General features: G+C 43.6%; 2 protein-coding genes across 2 annotated transcripts; both read left to right on the top strand.

Annotated features, from left to right (window-relative positions):
* The first annotated feature begins 497 nt into the window (after positions 1-497).
* LOC135260298 (probable serine/threonine-protein kinase DDB_G0278845) lies at positions 498-10,287 on the top strand. Its single transcript, XM_064345540.1, has 20 exons — positions 498-644; positions 2,337-2,394; positions 5,120-5,200; positions 5,486-5,566; positions 6,024-6,068; positions 6,492-6,536; positions 6,959-7,024; positions 7,299-7,361; positions 7,480-7,533; positions 8,222-8,296; positions 8,376-8,441; positions 8,519-8,593; positions 8,708-8,779; positions 8,890-8,955; positions 9,060-9,131; positions 9,263-9,328; positions 9,716-9,781; positions 9,885-9,956; positions 10,041-10,091; positions 10,165-10,287. Exons 2-20 carry the CDS (start codon positions 2,344-2,346, stop codon positions 10,285-10,287), a joined length of 1,290 nt encoding a protein of 429 aa, XP_064201610.1. The 5' UTR covers positions 498-644; positions 2,337-2,343.
* Positions 10,288-10,348: 61 nt separating this feature from the next.
* On the top strand, positions 10,349-19,806 carry LOC135260600 (uncharacterized). Its single transcript, XM_064345961.1, has 20 exons — positions 10,349-10,415; positions 10,527-10,598; positions 10,720-10,785; positions 10,871-10,945; positions 11,593-11,655; positions 11,752-11,826; positions 11,939-12,001; positions 12,404-12,457; positions 12,567-12,632; positions 13,131-13,202; positions 13,332-13,397; positions 13,501-13,572; positions 13,763-13,825; positions 14,448-14,507; positions 15,295-15,357; positions 15,441-15,515; positions 16,046-16,085; positions 16,242-16,293; positions 16,435-16,849; positions 17,234-19,806. Exons 2-20 carry the CDS (start codon positions 10,542-10,544, stop codon positions 19,004-19,006), a joined length of 3,270 nt encoding a protein of 1,089 aa, XP_064202031.1. The 5' UTR covers positions 10,349-10,415; positions 10,527-10,541; the 3' UTR covers positions 19,007-19,806.
* Positions 19,807-20,858: the final 1,052 nt, after the last annotated feature.

Below are 20,858 nucleotides of genomic sequence, written 5' to 3'. Positions count from 1 at the left end.
GCAGAACCTGCGTGACGCAGTAAAACAGCATTGTAGCCTAATTATAGAAAATGGGTCGTTCTCTGACACTGCCGTGTTTGCGGTGTCGGGGTTTCAGTGATAAATACAGCGAGGGTCACGAGCCATAGGAATGTGCACGGGAAGCAAAAATAGCGAGAGTTCGACGCGAAAGTTTAACCCCCAGGCCGAGAGACAGCGTGTATTCGTGTCACTGGGTGTGGACGCTTTCAGGTGGGGCAGGGAATTGCAAGCCGCTGTAATGTGGGTACATCCCAAATCGTAAGATTTCAATACTGAAATATGCGTATTTTGTAACAGCCTGTTATAGCCTATAGTGTAATTGAAAGTAAGGAGGTAAATGTAATGTGAACGTCATACTCGCTCTCCAAACGCTCTGATAAAGCGAACCGAAAATCACATCCAAGCCGAGAGCACAGAGGTTGGGGATGCCTTCCACTCAGCCTCCGCTTACCACGCCCCTTTCCCAGGTGAGTTTGACGCTGTAGGGCGTAAAAGGAGAGATACAGGCTATGAATAGAATCACCCTCCACCGAGAGCCAAGTGGGAAGGACAGTTTTTTTTTTTTTTGGATGAGTTTCGCATTAGCCTACCTGTGCATTGTTCCTGCGGAAAGAAAAAAGACTGTGAGTCATGCAGGAGAACCAAAGTGTTGTGCGGAGTCTAAAACAAAAAGCAGGAAATCTGTCAAACACAGGGGGTGGTTTTTCTGTGTTGTAGTAACACCTTATTGACACGTTGCCGATATGACTTTGTAAGAGTGCTACTGACATGGAGCGGGTGGGTGTGGTCATACGTTTACGCGATAAAGTCTTTTGAAAGTCGACGCCTTTACGTAGGCTGCAAACGACACGGGGTAAGCATTAAATTTAATGTCACTTTTATTCACAGTTGTTCTGTGTGCACTCTGTTACACAACTGCGTAGGACATCGCGTTCTCTCGGTTCTGATCAGTGGTGTCGAAATAGTTTTGGAAGGAATTTTAGTGACCGCAACAATCAAAACACCAAACACCTACGCTGACTCATTGTATACTGTTTTTAGATGCGACAATCTAAGAACACATTAAAACAGAGGCAGAAAAAACAGTTGCTGTGTTATTAATATACTTGCTCAGTATTCTTTTCCACCGTCCTGCTCGAGGAATAAACTTGTAAACGCGTTTACTGCGATTGGAGTCTGCGATGTTCGACTCCGAATGATCAGTGACTTCAAACCAGGTTAGACACCGCTAAACTGATCCACGTGTTTACTTAAAAATAAAAAAACCATCTCCATTCGACACGCCATATGAAATTTATTTGAAAATATCACGATACGCGGCGGTGCGTTAGTGTGGAAGTGAGCGAATGAAATGTTTTTGTTACGGCGTTGGTTTAAGGAAATCGACAGTTGCTTATAGATTTTAATCTTATTTTTATGGTGTATGTGCTATTGTGGAGTGTAGCAAAATTGACGTCTCGATATTAGTCTTACTCTTACTCCAGCTGATTACGGGGCACGGGGGTAGACTATGCAAGAGACAGAAAAAAAAAATCTTAAGACCATACTTCTGCATTTCAATCGTGATTTTCTCTAACACTTACCTAGACTGGACACCTGAGGTGTAACTATTTTTTTTCACTTTTTCACCTTTGCCGTTGTTTATTTAATGTAGTTTGTTCTTCAGGTGTTGTTATTCTTTGTTATAATTCAGTTTGTTGTTTTCATAATATCAGACTTGATATGGTTTGGGGGAGTATTTTTACACTGAGAAGGTTGAGTTGTATGGTTTAGTTGAAGAATGATTGTGACATACATGTGTGGTTGTAGTAGTGATTACTGTAAATTGCATGGTGTCTCCAGTGTTAAGATTGTGAGATGTGTGGTCATGTGGTGATAAGAACTAAGTTTGTGTGGTTGTATTGCAGGAGTAGAAAGGAAGAAATGATTGGCACACTTGCATGCATAAATAAATAAATAAATAAATAAATAAATAAACAGTTTAATTCACCATACAAAACTGGTTGATGCTTTGACCACCATCTTATCACAGAGGCCTGTGAGGTCAACCGTTTTGCATGATGGAATAAACACCATTGCTTGCTTTTTGGAGCTTTGAGCTGGTCTTTTCTTCCTTTCTGTTCTTTACGTGTTCTGATGACCCAGCTCCTTGTGTAAAGTTTTTTTTGGTGTGCGCATGTTTGCTCTGATACCGTGTGTTACCCCGGTGTACAATGTTCTGTGACTGTTTGTTAGGCAGAGATAACGCTGAGTTGGCGGTTCCTGTTGCCGTGGTGAGACGTTGTGCATTTGGGCTCTTTCTCTCTCTCTTGCAGTAGGAAGATGGAGCAGTGTCTGCCTCCAACAGATGTTAAACGGCTGAAGCCGAGACCGGTGAGTACAGGCACTCGATAGGTTTGGGAACCCCTGGTTTTAGCCTTTCTTTTTATATTTTTTTTATTTTTTGGGAGATCTTTTTCCCACACTCCACCTGATATGATCTGACCTGACTGGCGGAACTTACTTGGTACAAATCGCAGAAAATTAAATGTGGAGATCGACACAAAATACACCTGGGGAAAATGTCTCTCTAAACAGAATCTAGAATCGATCCCCCCCCCCCCCTACACTTATAATGTGCTTTGGGGGCCCTGGAAGCTCTTTGCTGGTTTTTCATGGTTAGGAGTATAGCTACTGGTTGCCCACCTCAAGTGGGCCTCCCAAGTGTTCTTTTGGTCACTGCTGCATTGAGTTTTGACTTTGCGTGAGAATGCTGAGATTATAGTCTCGTATAGGGAGGTTGACCCAGAGAAGGCTTTACAGGTTAGTTGGACAACTATGTGTGGTATTTTTTTCTCAGCAAGTAAGCTCCAAAATTCCCCAAAGGGTTTTTTTTTTTTTTTTTTGCCTGCACTGGATTTCAAAGGAATGTTATCCTGCAAGGTCCCACAATATCATTCCTGACCATTGCCTCCAGGTGGGAAAGAAAAGGTGATCCAGTTCTGGAGGCAGTGTCATCTACCTTTGTCTCTGTGTCAAATGGAAGAGGAAAACCTAAACTCATTCATTCCCTTGACACTGAAGTTCTTAGCACTTGTTTACAGTTGGGCAGATCGCTGCTCTGCAGCTCAGAATATAGGAGGTGTAATTTTTCCCCTTGAAAGCTTGGAAGGAGCTGTTCACGTCCATTACGTTTTAGCCCTTTCCGTTGCATTTCTAGATTAAGCTCCTTCTGCATGCTGATCAATTCTGTTGAACTAAATCCCAGTGCTGCTGCTTATCTTCGAGATGCTCGTGTTCTGACTGTTTAGAAAGGGGAAGAATCTCTGATTTCAGGCAACGGTTCCCCCAAATTGCTGCAAGGATTTCCCTCTGCTCAGCCACCTGTGTGAATCAAGAGGTCTGCATGCTCAGCCTTGATCACCTCCTGGTGAGGTCGAAAGGGCCATCTTTGTTTTTAGACACCTGGTACGAATGGAACAGTCGGTGCAACGTCCGTTACTGTCCTTGTATTCAAAATCTTCCCACAGAAAGATTGTTGGTGAAGTGTGCAGAAGATCCACTTTTGTCGAAAAAAAAAACTTGATGAATGCTTGGAAATTATCCCGCCAGAGGTCCTTTTGTCCTTTAGTGGCAAGATTGTGAGCTCTTCCTCTGATTAAAAATGCACATCGGTGCCACGTCGATCACATCTTCATTGAATTGAACCGAGGAACACTCGCAGGCATCAACTTCCTTTTCTCAGTTTTTTTTATTCAAATCAGTTCTTCGTCGCTCAAATCTGTGGGACGATTGCTGGATGACGGCATGTCACTTTTGTTTTCTCAAAGTCCCCAAAAACATGAGTGTGCTGCCTCTAGATATGACTTTCTGATCATTTCTTTGAAGAGGTTTTGCACCTGACCAGAAGCACTGATCTGATATTAAGCAGTTGTAGCTGCCTTGGCTTATGTGGCAGGCTTCAAATGGCCTGGCTCTCTGAAAATAGAAAGTATATTTCCAGGACCTTCCCCTTCCAAATCTCACTTAGCTGGATAATCCCTCTTGTTCTTGTGCAGAGATCTGTAATGTTAATTTTTTTTTTATATTGGCAAAGCATTGGCTGCCACACAATAATACATCCACACGTATGTATTTGACAAATTTGACCCCCCATGTCTAGTCAAAGTGGAAGGTTTTCATTTTCTTCTTCCAGCACTAATTTTTGTAGGCTATGCTAAAATTACATTACATTACATTTACTTGGCAGACGCTTTTATCCAAAGCAATGTACAATAAGTAAAATCATGTATGCTACTTAGTTAGTTAAATTCTTTCATGTGTGCTGCTTGTATGTTTCTTTCTTTCCTTAAATTTAAGAAAATTCTGAAGGGGATGATTTGTTTAAAGGGTGAGCTCGTGTTGACGTGGTAGTGTATAACAGTTAAAAAGGCTAACATGCCACACATCATCTCACACCACAAGCAAGAAATTAAGAGAATATTAATTTTACGTTAAAATAAAACTGGAACGTCAACCAGTAACCGCTCCACGGTAGACTGATAGATCACAATCAACTGGTTGGGCAGCCCTGATCTAAATTCCTACCACATGACACGTGACTGCAGGTTTGCAAACAAGCAAATGCTCAGAAGAAATAATTTGTTTTCCTCTCCAAATAGACTTGGAGGGTATGGGGATAGACATGCGCTCTCCTGAGTCAGCGTGTGAACTCCAGGGTCAGGGTGCGTGCTCCCCAGTTGACGGCTGATCAGATGGGCCAGCAGTTTAAATAAACAAATGAAACGGTAACATGTGGTTTGACCTCAGTAGGTTCAGCATTAAAAGCCTTTAAGGTTTGAGATCAAAAATGTGATTATAATGCTGAGTTAAGAACATTCTAATCACATTTCAGTTACTGCTGATAACTGAAAGCAATGGAGTTCTAGAACACTGATGTAGTTCGTTGACAAAAACATTCCAAAAAACCTACTCTTCAAAGGGGTTCAGTGTCGCTGAGGATATTTGCTGCCCATGTGCATTGCGTGGTTGTGGAGTCACAGAGAAAAACTGCATATTCGTCGTATTCAATAGGAGTGGGAGAAAGATTGAGGTTCTCCTTTCTGTGTTCCTCCTGTAGCTCAAACCGCCTCACCCTCCACCCAAACCACCTCACCCTCCGCCCAAACCACCCCAGGCTGTGCTCAAACCGACCTCTGAGGTAAGGCTGTCTGTCCGCCCCATGGCTCTGCCTGTGCCTGTCCATCAGTCTGTCTGTTTCCACCCTCCTGGAGCTGCACCTGATATCTGTGTGTCAGTCAAGGTCCACTTGCCCTCTCAGATCACCGTTATGATCTGAGAAACATTTATCTCCACACCTGAGTCTAACCTGTTTAAAATGGAAGACTGATTTGACTGGGTGACAATAGTTTGCATATGTGCCTTTGAGGTGTACTGTATGTGCATGCATGTGTGAGCATATGAGCATTGTGTTTGTCTTTATTAGGTCAATGGGAATTTGATGCAGATTGAGAGGACGGACAGAACCGCTCAAATTCTGGCGCCTCAGCATAAGTCCAGGCATGAGGTAGGCAAATCTACACCCGCACTGCAGTAACCTCAGCCAATCACGTGCCTGCACTGCAGTCACCTCAGCCAATCGCACACCCGCACTGCAGTCACCTCAGCCAATCGCACACCCGTACCGCAGTCACCTCAGCCAATCGCACCACAGTCACCTCAGCCAATCGCACGCCCGCACAGCAGTCACCTGAGCCAATTGCATGCCTGCACTGCAGTCACCTCAGCCAATTGCATTCCCGCACTGCATTCACCTCACTGGCCACACCGCAGTCACATCAGCCAATCGCGCACCCACATCAGTCACCTCAGCCAATCGCACGCCCGCACCACAGTCACATCAGCCAATCGCATCCCCGCACCAGTCACCTCAGACTGCACTAGTGATTTAACCGATGCACGCGGATAAATCCTGATTGAATGCAGGTGAGTGTGTAAGTTTGTCGTTGCATTTGTGTTTACAGCAGCACCTGAGGAAGAGCAATGAGACCCAAGAGCTGAACCTGCAGGTAAACTCACAAAAAAATCACACAAGGAAATTCCAGAATTAGGACATAGAAGCTCTAACGGAGGGGAGAAAGAGAGGAGGAGGAAGCACATAGAACAAGAGGGGTTAGTTTTGGTTCTGTCAGCAAAACCAGGTGGAAATAAGTTGCATGTAAAATACTGTTCTCTCATCAGGAAATATATTTAGCGTTGGCTGGCTTGCCAAGTCAAGCAGTAGAGGCAGGGACTTTCAGGATTTCCAGAGTTCAGTCTTGATACAGTGCTGAATGCTTTCTCATCAGTAGGCCTAAATGGCAAACCTAGATGGGCCGAATGGCCTGTTCTCGTCAACCATTCTTATATTTCTTAAACATAGACAATTGACGCGCATATTCCCTGTGTTTACTGTAAATGGTCTGCTCAATGTTGATGAACATTTTTTGCAGGAGAACAACAATGACTCCAGAACAGAGAGGCTGTCACAGAATGAGGTGAGTCTTTCTGGGGGGAAAAACCTGGCTGTATCAGCACTGTGTGAGGTTGGCTCAGTGGTGTCTCGTTGGAGAAGCGGAGCTGTATCAGCACTGTTATCAGGTGGGGAAAAGTCGGAAGAAAAAGTCAGTTATTTTCTAGAATATTTCAATTTTGAAGGAAGTGAAGAAAGAACAAAAACACCAGATTTACAACACAGGCACTGGCTAGCTTATCAGTCATGATCCTTGTAGTGCGGTACTAATGTTAGAGGTCATTGTTATTCCTGTAGTGCTGTATTGATGTTAGAGGTCATTGATGCCTCTGTAGTGCTGAATTAATGTTAGGGGTCATTGTTATCTCTGTAGTGCTGTAGTAATGATTAGGTTAATTGTTATCCCTGTAGTGCTGTACTAATGTTGCGTACCACGTTTACACTTAGATTGACAGAGAAGTAAGCCAATCGGAGAGCACTACAAATCCGAGAGAGGAGACTGACAACCGACAAGTAGGCGTGTGTCTGTGTCTGTGTGCATGCCTGTGTGTCTCTGTATGTGTGTGTGTGTGTGTGTGAGAGAGAGAGAGTAAGACTGTTTTGGGTACTGTATAAAGAACTGCAATATGGAGCTTTAAAAATCCATAATGATCTTCACCAAAATTAATGGAGCAAATCAAATGTGTAAAATAAACAAAAGCAGTAGCACAAAAGTGCATTAGTGGCTTCAATCTTCACTCAGGTCCTCGCCAACTACTTTATCTTCTATTTCGCTCTTCCCTCTCAGGAAAAAGGAGTGTCTGGTGGAATTTTCCAGAAACCTTCAAAAGACAGAACCCCCACCTTCACTGTGAGAAATTCTTTGTTTTCCTTGGTGTAGTATTACCTGGTTTTCCATCATACTTTTTTTTTTTTTCCATCCTTTGTTCTTTTCCATTTGATCTTGTTGACCCTTCTGTCTGTTCCAGAGCTACTTAACGGATGTTTATCCAGAGAAAAACAAGAACAAACTTGGCATACAGGTGTGTTTTCAGGACAGGAGTAGGTAAATACATGTGGGTGAATGTATTCACTCACTGGTCTACAGCTCAGGCATTCACAGATCGTGATTATGTTGCCGATAAGGGTCTATGCCTGGGCTGCCCGGCCCTGGTCCTGGAGATCGACTGTCCTCCAGCCCTAACAAAACACACCTCATTCAACAGCTAGAGATCTTGTTTGGCTGCTAATTAGTAGAATCAGGTGTGCCAAATTAGGGTTGAAATGAAAACCTACAGATCTGCAGGAACAGGATTGAGTGCCCCTGGTCTGTGCTATGCTGTTGGTGACTGTTGAATTGGCAATGAGCTGAAATTGTGAACTATTATGACAATAGTCTGTTGGCTCTGAGGAAGGGAGCTGTATGATGATGACTTACCTGTGGGTGGGTCTCAGTTGGAAATGTAGTAGACAGTATGTCCGTGTGACCAGATAACAGTGGCGGGCGTGGGTGTATGTTGGTGTATGTAAGTGCACGTTATTGCAGACCGACTGAACAAACAGTACTATTGCGAGATTACGGTTCTATTGAGAACTTGTTCCACAGTGGCCAAAGTTTCACTCACACCCAAAGACCTGTCCCCATCCTCCATTAATCCAAGCCTTGCTGTCTGTCCTTCTCATATCCTCCCCATTTAAAACAACTCTATTAACCGTCTCATGTCTATCTAGGAGAAAGGAGGAATGTTGAGCGGAATGTTCAGATCCAAATCTCCAAAACCTTCTGAGCGTACCCTACCTGTACAGGTAACTATATCAACACGATACCTGTTCCTATACATTTACCTGTGTGAAACCCTGGTAGTAAATGACCTCTCTTTCACAGGAAGATGTATCTATACAGAGTGAACTCTCCACCAGCAATGATAATCTCTCTGACACCAACATAAAGGTGAGTGTCTATCTGTCTGTTCTGCCTGTACCCTCCCCAGTTAAACAGATTCTATAAACCCTCCCATGTCTCTTTAGGAGAATTTAGGGGGAATGTTCAGCGGCATGTTCAAAAAACCTCACAAACCTGCTGGAGGTGCTACACCTGCACAGGTAATTTTCTTTGTTTCAATCATTGGTGTACAGGGAGCTTTGTACCAGAGCCAAGAACAACAATAACCAGTTCGGAACACGGGATAAATTAGACTGACTGTCTCTCACTTTCAGGGTGATCTTTCCACACAAGGCGAACTCTCAGGCAGCAACAACAGCAACCTCTCTGACAACAACAACACAAACGTGAGTCTGTTCCGTCAATTCAAATGGATCATAATTGTGCACTGTTCTAATCTAAGAGTCTCCAACGGTACAGGTGTCCCTTCTTTTGTGAAATACCATCTCTTTCTCAGGAAAATCTCTCTACAAACGCCAAGCTATCAGCCAGCAATGACAGTCTCTCTGACAATAACACGAAGGTGAGCCTTTCTATTCAGTAATTTCTCAACAGGCCAATGTTTCTGTCCAGCTGTAAGATTCACTCACAAACTCCTCTCTTTCAATCTCTCTATCCCTCTCTCAGGAAAAGGGAGGGATGTTCACTAGAATGTTCAAAAAGGCCTCTAAACATGCTGAGCACACAGTACCTGCACAGGTAACCGCAACACACCTGTACAGGTGTCTCTCTTAGTGCTTTACCGTACTCTCCCTGTACAGGTAAATTCTCTACCCATTTACATTGATACTCATCTGAATATACTGTACTAACGGCTGTTCCTTTCTCAGGAAACTGGATCTTTACATGGTGAACTCTCAGCCAGTGATGACAGCATGTCTGACAGCAGTACAAAGGTGATTCTCTCTGTCCAGTCATTACAAATTGGTGTTACTCGCTGTTTATATTCTACCTGCCACACTTCTCCCTCTGTCCTATATGATCTGCTTCTTATTTAGAATAAATCTCCCCAAACCTGTTTTCATTATTTTTTTTTTTTTTTTAAATATTGCTTAGTTTCACATTTACTGCCAGTGCCCAGGTCTGGCTGTACTTTTCTAGAGGTTCTTGGCTTTGCTCTAACTCTGGTTAAGCTATTCATCTGAATTTATCCCATAGGAGGAAACCTGCAAATGGAGAACTGTCCAACATAGTGACCAGTTTGTAAATAGAAATGTTAGATGGTTCTTGAGTTTAGCTGTAGCTTTTTGAATCATTATAGGTTGTCCATCTCTCTTTCTCAGGACAACCTTTCTACCGATAACAAACTCTCAGGCAGCAATGAGAATCTTGCTGACAATAACACAAAGGTGAGTCTTTCTGTTCTGTTAGTACTCCAGATATGACTTTTTGTCTGAGTGTATCTGTTCCTCCTGCTCCACTCCTCCATCTCTCCATCCCTCTTGTTCTCAGGAAAAGGGAGGGGTGATCACTAGAATTTTCAAAATGACCTCTAAACCTGCTGAGCACACACAACCTGTACAGGTAAAAATATTACACCTTGCACTCTTGTCTGTACACATTAACATCTGTATGAATGTACTGCATTAACCACTTTGCCCTTTCCAGGAAAATGAATTGGACAGTGATGACAGTCTCTCCGAGAACACAAAGGTGAGTGTCTGTCTGTCCGTCCGTCCTGCATCTGAGCTTCTCATTTAAAAACGCTAACTCCTGCATGCCTCGCTAGGAGAAAGGAGGAATGTTCAGTGGAATGTTCAGATCCAAAGCTTCCAAACATTCTAGGGATCCTACACCTGCACAGGTAAGTGTCTGTCCCTGTGTTTCTGTTTATACACCCGGTAGCTCTGTCTGAGAGGCCAACGGTGAGAAGTCTGCTTGAAACACATTTCTTTATTTCCTCTTCTCTCTCTCAGGACAGTCTTTCAACTCACAGTGAACTCTCAGGCAGCAACGAATGTCTCCCTGAGAACGCTAAAGTGAGTCTCTGTTTGGTTTTTACTCTACACACAAGTGCTTCTGTTCAAGTATATCTGTAAAACCTACCATCCTTCTCCCACTCCATCACTGTTTCTCTCTATGTCTCTCTCTCAGGAAAAAAAAGGAGGGATGTTCACTGGAATGTTAAAAGCCTTTAAACCTGCTGAGCTCACAGTACCTGCACAGGTAACCATATTAATGCTATACTGCAGTCTATTCGTGGGAGTAACCATGTTGGCACTGTATCCTACCTGTACAGAATATTAACTGTGATAATCCTGTGGTAAATGTGACCTCTCTTTCACAGGAAGATGAATCTGTTGAGAGTGAACTCTCAGCCAGCAATGACAATCTCTCAGATATCAACACAAAGGTGAGTGTCTGTCTGTCTGTCTGTCTGCCATTCCTGTGTCCAACCCAGTTAAACAGGCTCTATTAACCCTCTCATGCCTCTCTAGGAGAAAGGAGGAATGTTCAGTGGAATGTTCAGATCCAAATCTCCCAAACGTTCTAAAGATCTTACACCTGCACAGGTAAGTGCCTTGTCTTGCATTTGTTTTTAATTTAGAAGTCGCTATTTACCCAAGTAACAGTGACCAGCCTACAGCGTGGAGTATTTGTCATCTCATAAGTCACTTCTTTATAAATATTTTGTAGCATTCAAGTTTTTACTGGATCCATTTGAGTATTACATTCAACAGCATGATATTTGATCTGGTGTTTTTAAATTGGAACTGAATATTGTTTTTGAAGCATCATTTTTGGCTTAATTGTAAAAAGGAAAAATATGAGATTTTCCTTCAGCTCCAAAGGCCCCAGCCAGTACCCAGTTAACTTGACATTTATGCAATGTTGGTGAAAATTGAGAACTTGTGGAACTAGTTTCTTGAACATATAGGAAATGTGGTAGAGCAGTAAAATACATAAATATATATATATTTTTTTTAACTTAACAAGTCTAGCCTTGTACTTGTAAAAATGTTTTTTTGCATTTTTTGCGGATTTCAAGAAGCGTATAGAATAAATCTGTCCCAAAATGAAAAGCCTTGTTCAGTGGGGTGTTCAAAGTGGTTTCTAACCCTGCTGAGCAGTACGGGTACAAATTTTAACCACTGCACTGTATGTGTACACATTAATGTCTATCTGAATATACTGCACTTACCACTCTGTCCTTTTCCAGGAAGGCGAATCGCAAGATGAACTCTCCGCCAGCAATGAGAGTCTCTCGGATATCAACACAAAGGTGAATATCCATCCATCCGTCCGTCCGTCCGTTTGTCTGTCTGTCCTGCATCTTCGCTTCCAATTTGAAAACATTAACTTCTGCATGCCTTTCTAGGAGAAAGGAGGACTGTTTGGTGGAATGTTCAAATCCAAGTCCGACAAAACGTCTGAAGATCCCGTACCTGCACAGGTAAATGTCTCTTCCTGTGTTCGCACAGGTAGCTCTTTACCTTCTGAGTGGGCAGCAATGGCAAGTTTGCTAGGAACTCTGATAGATCTGTCTCTCTGTCTCTCTCCCTCAGGACAATGTTTCTACACACAGTGAACTGTCAGCCAGCAACGACAGTCTCTCTGACAACGCAAAGGTGTGAGTCCCTGCTCAGTCATTCTTCTCATGACTCTACATGGCAGTGGTTATGTCCCAACTATTTCTATTCCACCTTCCACAAGAATAATTTTAAAAAACTTTAATATCAAAAGGACTGGGTGTGTCCATTTTACCTAAGGACTAATGACCAGCACAGTCCAAGCATGCTGGGAATGATGTAGGTGTCCTGGCTGCTTTACCCCTGGTAGAGGCATGCGGGTTATGACAGGGGTCTGCTTTCTATGAGTTTGCCTTTTGAATACTGATAGTCCGGTCAAGTTTGGGTATATTGATCTGTTTATTATACATGCTATTTTTAGTGGTTTCTTTCTCCATTTATTTCTGTCTGTCTCCATTCTGTCTTTTTCTTGCTCTTACCCACACCCCTCCTCTCTCTTAGGAAAAAGGAGGGATGTTCACTGGAATGTTCAAAAGAGCCGCTAAGCCTGCTCAGGTAATACTGTTCTCTACCTGTACAGGTATCTGTGTTTACAGCGTGCAGTATACCTGTACACTTTAATGACCCTTGGAATATGCTGAACTCACTGCTTTTATTTTCACAGAAAAATGAATCCGCAAGCGATGAACTCTCAGCCAGCAACGAAAATCTCTTGGATATCAACCCAAAAGTCAGTACCTCTCTGTCCTGCCTGTACCCTCCCCAGTTAAACAGACTCTATTTGGCCGCCTGGGTAGTGTAGAGGTATAAGCACTCGCCTACCCGGGTTCAATCCCCAGTGGTACTTCCAGCTTGGTCAGACGTTCCTGTGAACACAATTGGCAGTGTTTGTGGGTGGGAGTTGGCGAGGGTATGAGTCCTGATCGCTGCATTAACGACTCCTACTGGTTGGTCGGGGCGCCTGTTCAGCAGGGAGGGGATCTGGGGGAGATAGCGTGAGCCTCCACACGCATTACACTCTCCCAGTGAAACTCCTCGCTGTCAGGTGAAAAGAAGTGGCTGGCGACTCCACATGTATCGGAGGAGGCATGTGGCAGTCTACACCCTCCCCAGACCAACAAAGGATAGCGCATTGAGCAGGGCTGTGATACACATTGGGAATTGGTATAATGACTAAATTTGGGAGAAAATGGCAAAAAAACAGACTCTAACACTTTCATGTCTCTAGGAAAAAGGAGGGATGTTCAGTGGAATGTTCAGAAAATCTCCCAAACCTGCTGGAGACCCTACACCTGCACAGGTAAGTGCCTCTTCCTGTGTTTCTGCTGATGTACAAGCAGCTTGTTGAGTCGATGACAGCGACAAGTCTATACTTGCAACATGAATGATTTCTTTCTCTCTCTCTTTCTCTCTCTCTCTCCTTCCTCAGGACATGGGATTCCCAAACAGTGAACTCTCAGCCAGCAATGACAGTTTGTCTGAGAACAACTCAAAGGTGATTGTCTCAGTTCAGTCATTGCTGTGTAGATCAGTGTTTCTGTCAAACAGAATTCTCAATCTGCTACACTCCACCTTCTCTCTGTCACCTTCTCTTTTAGGAAAAAGGAGGGAAGTTTGCGGGAATTTTCCGGAGAACTCCTAAACCTGCCGAGGGTGCTGTACCTGTACAGGTAACTAAGTCTGTACGGTATTCCACCTGTACTGGGGAATGTTGGTACCTGTGGTGATTTGGGTAATTCTTTCACAGTGAAATCCCTGTTTTGTGCTCAGATTTTGCGTTCAAATCCATAGTTATTTAATTGGATAGCTGAGCGGCCACAAGTGAAAGGTGTCTCACGCCTGTGCATGTGCCTTTTACAGGTTTCCATGGATACTGAAGGTGGAGATGAGAAGAGGGAGCAGTCATTGAGGATGAAGAGGAGGGTGGGTGTGGTTTGCACTTTAGCTGTCTCTGAATTGTAACAAGCTGTTAAATGTTTTTAATAAGGTACTTTTAAAGGCTTGAGGGTTTATTTACCTGTATAAGCCACATTATTCCTGAAACGGCTATGCATGTCATGAAGAAAAAATGGTCCATATTCATATTGAGCTGTGCTGTATGGCTAATTTATTTGAACATTTTAAAATTGATTAAATCAGACTGACAGATGAATAAATGGGGTCATAAAGTATAGATACCTGGTCTCTCAAACTAAACCATTTGCTAAATAATGAAAAATTCAGAGATTAAGCAAATCACACACAAAGAATTTTAACGTGTGTGTTCAACAACCTTAATTGATCCCGTCAATGGCTGTAACAAAAACACAGGGATCCACCAGGGCTAAGTTTGAGAACCACTGCTCAACAGTACTATTTGTCCTTGTCTGCTTCACAGCACCATGTCAGTGTAAATACACTCCGTACCCTTTGTGGTTAACTTCCCCACAGTACTGTGTGTAACTACTGTAGTCCACCCTGTGTCTGACTACACCACACTACCCTGGATGTGACCGTAGTGTTACCAGTTGTTAACTGTCTATTTTTTGTGATTTCTGGCCACTAGGTATCATTCAGAGTGAGGAGAACGCTTCCTAGAACTCCAAAAATTCGGTCCCCAGCAAAGGTGAGTGAGACGGGTCACCTATACCTTAATCTATAATTCACCCTCTTCTTTCTCAGCTAGCTCACTTGTAGTCTCATTTCCTGTCTTCATGAAGTAAATCTGATAGTTTAAAGGCACCATGCCATCTCTCGCTCGCTCATATAGTTACTACTTACTGCCAGGACCCCGGTCTGACAGTACTGCTGTGGTTAAGCCACACAATTTAATCATAATCATTTCATTTTGCTTTATTGCCGTGACAAACATACCCTTGTGTTGTCAAAGCATATATATGAAGCATAAAGGACAATATTGCACCACAGAAATGAATAATGGAAACTGCTTTTTTTTAAACAAGTCACATAAAGTGGTTTTGTGTGTGTGCAATGCAGAATTCATTCTATAAAGGGAATTGTACACCACCTAACATGAGGGAACTTCCTAAAAAAAGAGGTCATACCGAAATGTATAGAACACTGCGTGCATATTTATTGCTGAGGCATTGTTGGAAAGTACTAAATAAAAAAAGATGTGGTCGATTATGGCCACCTTCAGTGATTTCCAGGTATCAGTGCCAAATACTACATCCGATGCATATCTGTTCTAAAAAGTCTGCTTCATCTCGCCCTAGCACAGCTGAATGAGCAATAAATACGCATGTAATTTTAGGTTTTTGAGGAATATGTACAAGAGAGAGGCTAGTTCTGGGTCTTCCAAAACTTGGAATTTCGGGTTGATTATTCTTATTTTGAGGATGCAAATATGTCCATTCTAGCTAGCTCGCTCTATAACCCACTCTCATCTGTAGGACTCCGAGGAAGAGGACCTGTTGGCTGAGTCTTTTGAAATAGAGGATTTGAGCTCAGTGCAGGTTTGTGAGTGACTACATGTAACTGACTACACATGTAAATCTGTGTGTCACGCTGGGAGTGTAACCGTCTGTGTCTGTTACAGGAGAGCTCAGTGGAGATCGAGATGGTGGAGATGGCCCCTTTGCCCAAAGAAGGAAACCCCCTCGACTCCGATGAGGTGTGGTGACTCAGGAGAAATAATGTGTCATTTAATTAAATCATTGGAGGTTGGAAGCTTAGCGTTTCCCACGGCATGGATAATTGTTTACATTCCTGGTGATTTAATAATGCAAAGCTTGCAGAGCTGGTTCAGGCTGACAACTTGAGTAGCGCCAATCAATATCAACTCACATGGTGCAAGCCTTAATTGGAGGGCTGTTTAAATTTCCAAACTTACCTGTTCATCCCATTGCTCTTCCTGCATGACGCTGCTTCTGCCCCTGCTTGGCTTGCCCAGCTAAATCTCGTATTTATGCCTTTCACAAAAAGAAATGTGTGCTCCCACCACCAACTCAGCCTCCACCTATAAGCTCTGCTTCTTGTACGATCCCCTTGGGGGGTTTACAGTTATCACTCCCTGTCATCATTTTGGCCGGCTTATACAAACATTTGCATTTGCATTAAACCTCAATAAATATTGCTTAACTCAAGTCATGAGTTGTCTGACTGAACGGGTGAATGGATTAAGACTCCCTCTCTCTTTCCCAGGATGATGATGGCTTGCTGGAATGGTGGAGAACAGTAGAAGGTAGGTCATCGTTCTTGATTGGTTCCCATCTCAGGTGGCTAGATAATCAAGAGTTCATGTGCGTGTATGCGTCCACACTATATAATGTTATATATAATAGTATGCATATGCAGGTATGGTAATCTTTGTATTGCAACTGTTCTTGTGTCTTGCCAGGTTGGGATGAATGGAATGAATCCTCAAACTTTCAAGACGATGAGGAAGAGCTGTGAGTTAATGTCTCAGTTGTTTGTTTTTTAATCCATTCTTTCCTTCACTTTCTGGCTCATTTCTTCTCCTGTGTTCTCTCAGTATTACTTCACGGTGATGGATATATATTTCTGTCTACTCTCTCTGGATTGATTTTCAGGGCTGTCGAGCAGGCCGCTGACCGTGTGTACCTGGCGGCTCAGCTGTTCGTGCGCCTCTTTAACCAGCGGGGAGGGTCCTTGCAAAAGCGCATCTTGGAGCTCCTCACTCTGGCTGACGAAGCCGATAACTTTCACAAGCGCACCGTGGCGGCCAGCATGGGCGGTGGAGTGGCCAGCGTGCTCGGGAGCGTGACCACCATCACGGGCCTCATCCTCGCCCCCTTCACCTTCGGAACCTCCATCATCGTCACGGCCGTGGGCATCGGCGTGGCAACCGCGGGCAGCATCGCCTCCGCCTCTGCCAACATCACGGACACTGTCCATTCCAACATGGACCGCAAGAAGGTGGAAAAAATGATCCAGGGCTACCAAGAGGAGATAAAGGACATCCGGGAATGCATGGAATTTGTACAGGTGGGTCTCCTCTGACACCCTGCACCTATCCTCCCCAGAGACATTTTCCATATTTATATCATTTACAGAATGTTGTGCATTTGGTTTCTTATCCAAATAGGTGGCGTTCTGTTTTTGGTGAATTCTTTGAGCCATTCTGGGGCTGTATAGGGTTTGAAGATGTAACTGCTCTGAGCCGTAGGTCCAGCTGATGAATGGAGAAAGAGATTTTCCTGCCCTCGGCACTTGCACTCCTGCAGGGCTTGCTGCCAGGATCCATGCTAGTCAGAACTGCTCTAGAAGAGCCACAAACCATTGTTTGGGTGATGGAAGAAACCAGATCTTTTTTGCACAAATAGACAAAACTGATGGGTCATCTCCATTTCTTTCTCATTTTCTCTGCAGGACGGGATGGATGCACTACAAGAGAGGAACTTTGAGAAGTACACAGAGAGTGTATCAAAACGTGCCCTGAATCAGAATGTCAAACACGTCGTGAAGGAAGGCGCTCGAGCAGGCAAGGCTCTAATGATCAACACAGACCAACTGATCAGCACCGTGCAAGTACTGAGTGTAGCAGGTGGTGCTGCCAAAGCTGCCCAGGCAATCAGTGTCACCACTGGTGTCATGTCAGCACTCTTCCTCGCTCTCGACATCTTCTTCCTCGCCAAGGACTCTCATGAGCTGCGCAAGGGTGCCAAGACGCAGTTCGCTACCAAGCTCCGTGAGGTGTGCAAGGAACTACAGGGTGGACTGCTAGAATTGAACAGAGTCAAAACAGAGCTGCAGAAGACCATGGATGGCATTGAGGTAGAAGAGGTTGAAGAGGATGTGGAAGAGGAGGAGGATGAAGAGGATTTGGACCTTGAGTCTGACCCAGTAAAACTGGCCCAACTGGAGGAGGAGATAAACCAGATAGAACAGAAACTGGACCAGGAAGTTCTGGAGAAGAAAAAAGAGGGGGAGGGAGAGGGAAGAAAGGAGTCCAGAAGAAATGATAGTAAGGAAGACCATGTAAAGCCCCAAGGCGAAAAGACAGAAATGGATGAAAAAGAAAGTGGGAAGGGAGAGAATGAGGAAAGAGTAGAAAAAGAAGGGAAGGTAGAAGGTGAAAGTGGAAAATGTAGAATAGATGAGCTGGCAAAAGATGGGAACCAACAAAATGAAAAAAGAAAACTGAATGAACAAGAGAAGAGTGCAGAAGGAGGAGGGGAGCAAGAAGGAAAAAAGAAAAAGGGAGAAGAGGATGAACAGGGGGATAGGGCAAAGACATCAGTGGATGACCACGGAAATAACGGAAAAAGAGAGGGGAATGCACAAAGGAAAAAGGAACATAGCGGGCGAATGGAATGGAGCAAAAACTTGGAGAGAGGGAAGGATGAATCTGCTGAAAAGGAAACCAGATGGGGGAGTGAGCAACAGAACAAGAAGAGCCAGAGGGATGAATGGAGGAAGGATGCAAAGAGAGGGGGAGATGAACAGGATAAAGAAAGCAGAGAGGGAGATGAATGGAGGAAGAATGCAAAACTGGAGAGGGATGCACAAAAGAAAGAACCAAAAGAGGATAATGGACAATGGAAGGATATAAAGACAGTGGAGAATGAACGAGGGAAGAGTGGAAAGGGTGAGGGGGATGAACGACGGAAGGATACAAAGAGAGAGGGGGATGAACAATGGAAGGATACAAGGAGAGAGGGGGACAGGCAGGGGAAAAGTGGAAAGGGAGAGGGGGATGAACGATGGAAGGATGCAAGGAGAGATGTGGACAGGCAAGGGAAAAGTGGAAAGGGAGAGGGGGATGAACGATGGAAAGATGCGAAGAGAGATCGGGATGAACGAGGGAAAAGTGGAAGAAGAGAGGGGGATGAACAATGGAAGGATGCGAAGAGAGATCAGGATGAACGAGGGAAAAGTGGAAGAAGAGAGGGGGATGAACAATGGAAGGATGCGAAGAGAGATCGGGATGAACGAGGGACAAGTAGAAAGAAAGAGTGGAAGAGTGGGAAGACAGAACAGGATGTGTTGAACTCCATTCCTCCACCAGCTCGGCCGCGATCCAAAGCCATATCCCACAGTGCAGAAGAGACTAGGTGGGAGGAACCAGTCACAGACCTAAAGGCCCCGCCCCCTGTCCCACACAAGAAGCGCTCTTCCCACAGAGAGCCTCTGTCAATCTGACCCCATAACAAATGAAGAATGCAAGTGTGTCTGCTAGTTCAGCAGATCCTGGAGATTACACAAGCTCCCGAACCAAATGTTAATATTCATCCAGTCTATTTAGTTAATTTTGATATTTTATTGGGCCACTTGTATACTAATTCTCTATTTACAGTATTCATAGATTTTCATTTTAGGAAAAATAAGCTATTCATTTTTTGGGAAGGGGAATGGGTTCCTACAGAAGACATCTTTTTTTTGTTTTTCTATATTTATTTATTTTTTTGGCAAATATGGAAGATGAGTTCAAGCCTGGGCTGGATAGAAACACTGGTTTCTAGGCACTTTATTCTGTCGTGACTGTTTGGGTCCTCACTGTTCTCATGTTGCTACCACTTCACTTTGTATTTAATTAATAGTTTCCCCACCTGAAAGGTTTCAAATGAAGAACACTACAAAAATTTCTGAATGTATGTTTGATCACCCTTTTTGTTTAATTTAAAACCAACGTTTGGTGAGGGGAATCACACTTAGGGTAGTGCTACTTGCCAAATTGCCCATGTCAGTGTGTATGTCTAGTTCACTGAGTGTTGGAATCGGTTTTCAGTATGTTGTATAAGGTATGGACTCGATATAGATTATGGCTGCTAGCAATGAATTCTTAAGGGCCCTTACCGTTTTATTGTGCCCTTATTTTTAATGGTAAATTATTTGGTTTCATATTTCTGTTTTGTATAATTTTTCAGATTTTTAGGATTATCTTGCTCTATTTATAGGTGGTCGGTTTGTAAGTGACAATAAAGATCTTTTTAATCGTGTTAGATCTATGTGGTCTCATTTCTGGTAATGTGTTCACACCAACTTTTGTTTGGTCAGGTGCTTAGGTTGAAGGCTCTGTCCCATGGCTCTTTGATCAGTCCTGCCACACAGAGAAACCCGATGTTATACAATCTGTGTTATCTGTGAGTGTTAGCTTGTGTTGATGTAACTAATCAAGGTCTTTATTGAAGACTGCGGTAAGTTGATTAGCTGGAGTGGGAAACATGGAGAAGTTTTACAGATGGGGTGTGAGCAGTATTAAACTTAGGAGGTGAGTCTTAAGCCTGTGTGTAATATGGATGGGGGGGCTCATGGGTGTGGGGTCTCAATGTTTGTTCGCTTACATAATTTTGGATACAGTGATTTAGGATGGTTGTAGCTTGTTTTGGGTTCCAGAGTTAATTAACTTCATCGATCAATTTAGAGCAGTCAATAAAATGGTTTACTCTCCTCACCTGCTTTCTTGGGTCTGAACTGGTTGCTGACATTATGGCAAAAATGAAATCCAGCAGCCCACCAGGACCAGGAATGATGATGACTAATATAGATTTCACAGAACCTTCTGGCAACCAGCTGGCTTGGCAAAGGCTGGTAGAGGGATCACTGAAAGTAGGGCTGCCCAGCCCTGTTCCTGGAGATTCACCTTCCTATAGGCTTTCAATCCATCCCTAACAAAGCACCCCTTATTCAAAAGCTAGAGATCTCATTGAGCTTTTAATTGGTAGAATAAAGTGTGCCAAATTATATTACGGTTGAAATTAAATTCTACAGGAGAGTAGAGCTCCAGGAACAGGCTTGGGCAGCCCTGGTTTAAGGCAGGGGTTCTCAAACTCAGTCCTGGGGGACCACTGTGTATGCTGGTTTTCATTGCAACCACAACTGCAATCCCAGAATTTTAACAAGCTGTTAATTTTTCTTAACGTTAAAATTACTAATCGTGGTGCTTAGCGAAGACTCTAGTGGTTGATTAGTAGAATCAGGTGTGTGCGCCCACACTGGCCCTTTCTGGATGAGACCGAAGACCCCAGCTCTAAAACATGAAAAGTACCTAATT

This window comes from Anguilla rostrata, chromosome 8 (genome assembly GCF_018555375.3).
Source record: "Anguilla rostrata isolate EN2019 chromosome 8, ASM1855537v3, whole genome shotgun sequence".
In the NCBI taxonomy this organism is placed as follows: Eukaryota; Metazoa; Chordata; class Actinopteri; order Anguilliformes; family Anguillidae; genus Anguilla; species Anguilla rostrata.
The sequence above is the reverse complement of the archived record's forward strand: the minus strand, read 5'-3'. Positions and strand labels throughout refer to the sequence as shown.

What these genes read in the sequence shown, in the direction of transcription:
- LOC135260600 (XM_064345961.1), top strand. Translation starts at nt 10,542, where the DNA reads ATGTTCACTGGAATGTTAAAAGCCTTTAAACCTGCTGAGCTCACAGTA. An exon ending in TCTCAGATATCAACACAAAG is followed by an intron (nt 10,786 to 10,870) that starts GTGAGTGTCTGT and finishes ATGCCTCTCTAG; the next exon opens with GAGAAAGGAGGAATGTTCAG. An exon ending in CAAGACGATGAGGAAGAGCT is followed by an intron (nt 16,294 to 16,434) that starts GTGAGTTAATGT and finishes ATTGATTTTCAG; the next exon opens with GGCTGTCGAGCAGGCCGCTG.
- LOC135260298 (XM_064345540.1), top strand. Translation starts at nt 2,344, where the DNA reads ATGGAGCAGTGTCTGCCTCCAACAGATGTTAAACGGCTGAAGCCGAGA. An exon ending in AACGGCTGAAGCCGAGACCG is followed by an intron (nt 2,395 to 5,119) that starts GTGAGTACAGGC and finishes TTCCTCCTGTAG; the next exon opens with CTCAAACCGCCTCACCCTCC. An exon ending in TTGCTGACAATAACACAAAG is followed by an intron (nt 9,782 to 9,884) that starts GTGAGTCTTTCT and finishes TCTTGTTCTCAG; the next exon opens with GAAAAGGGAGGGGTGATCAC.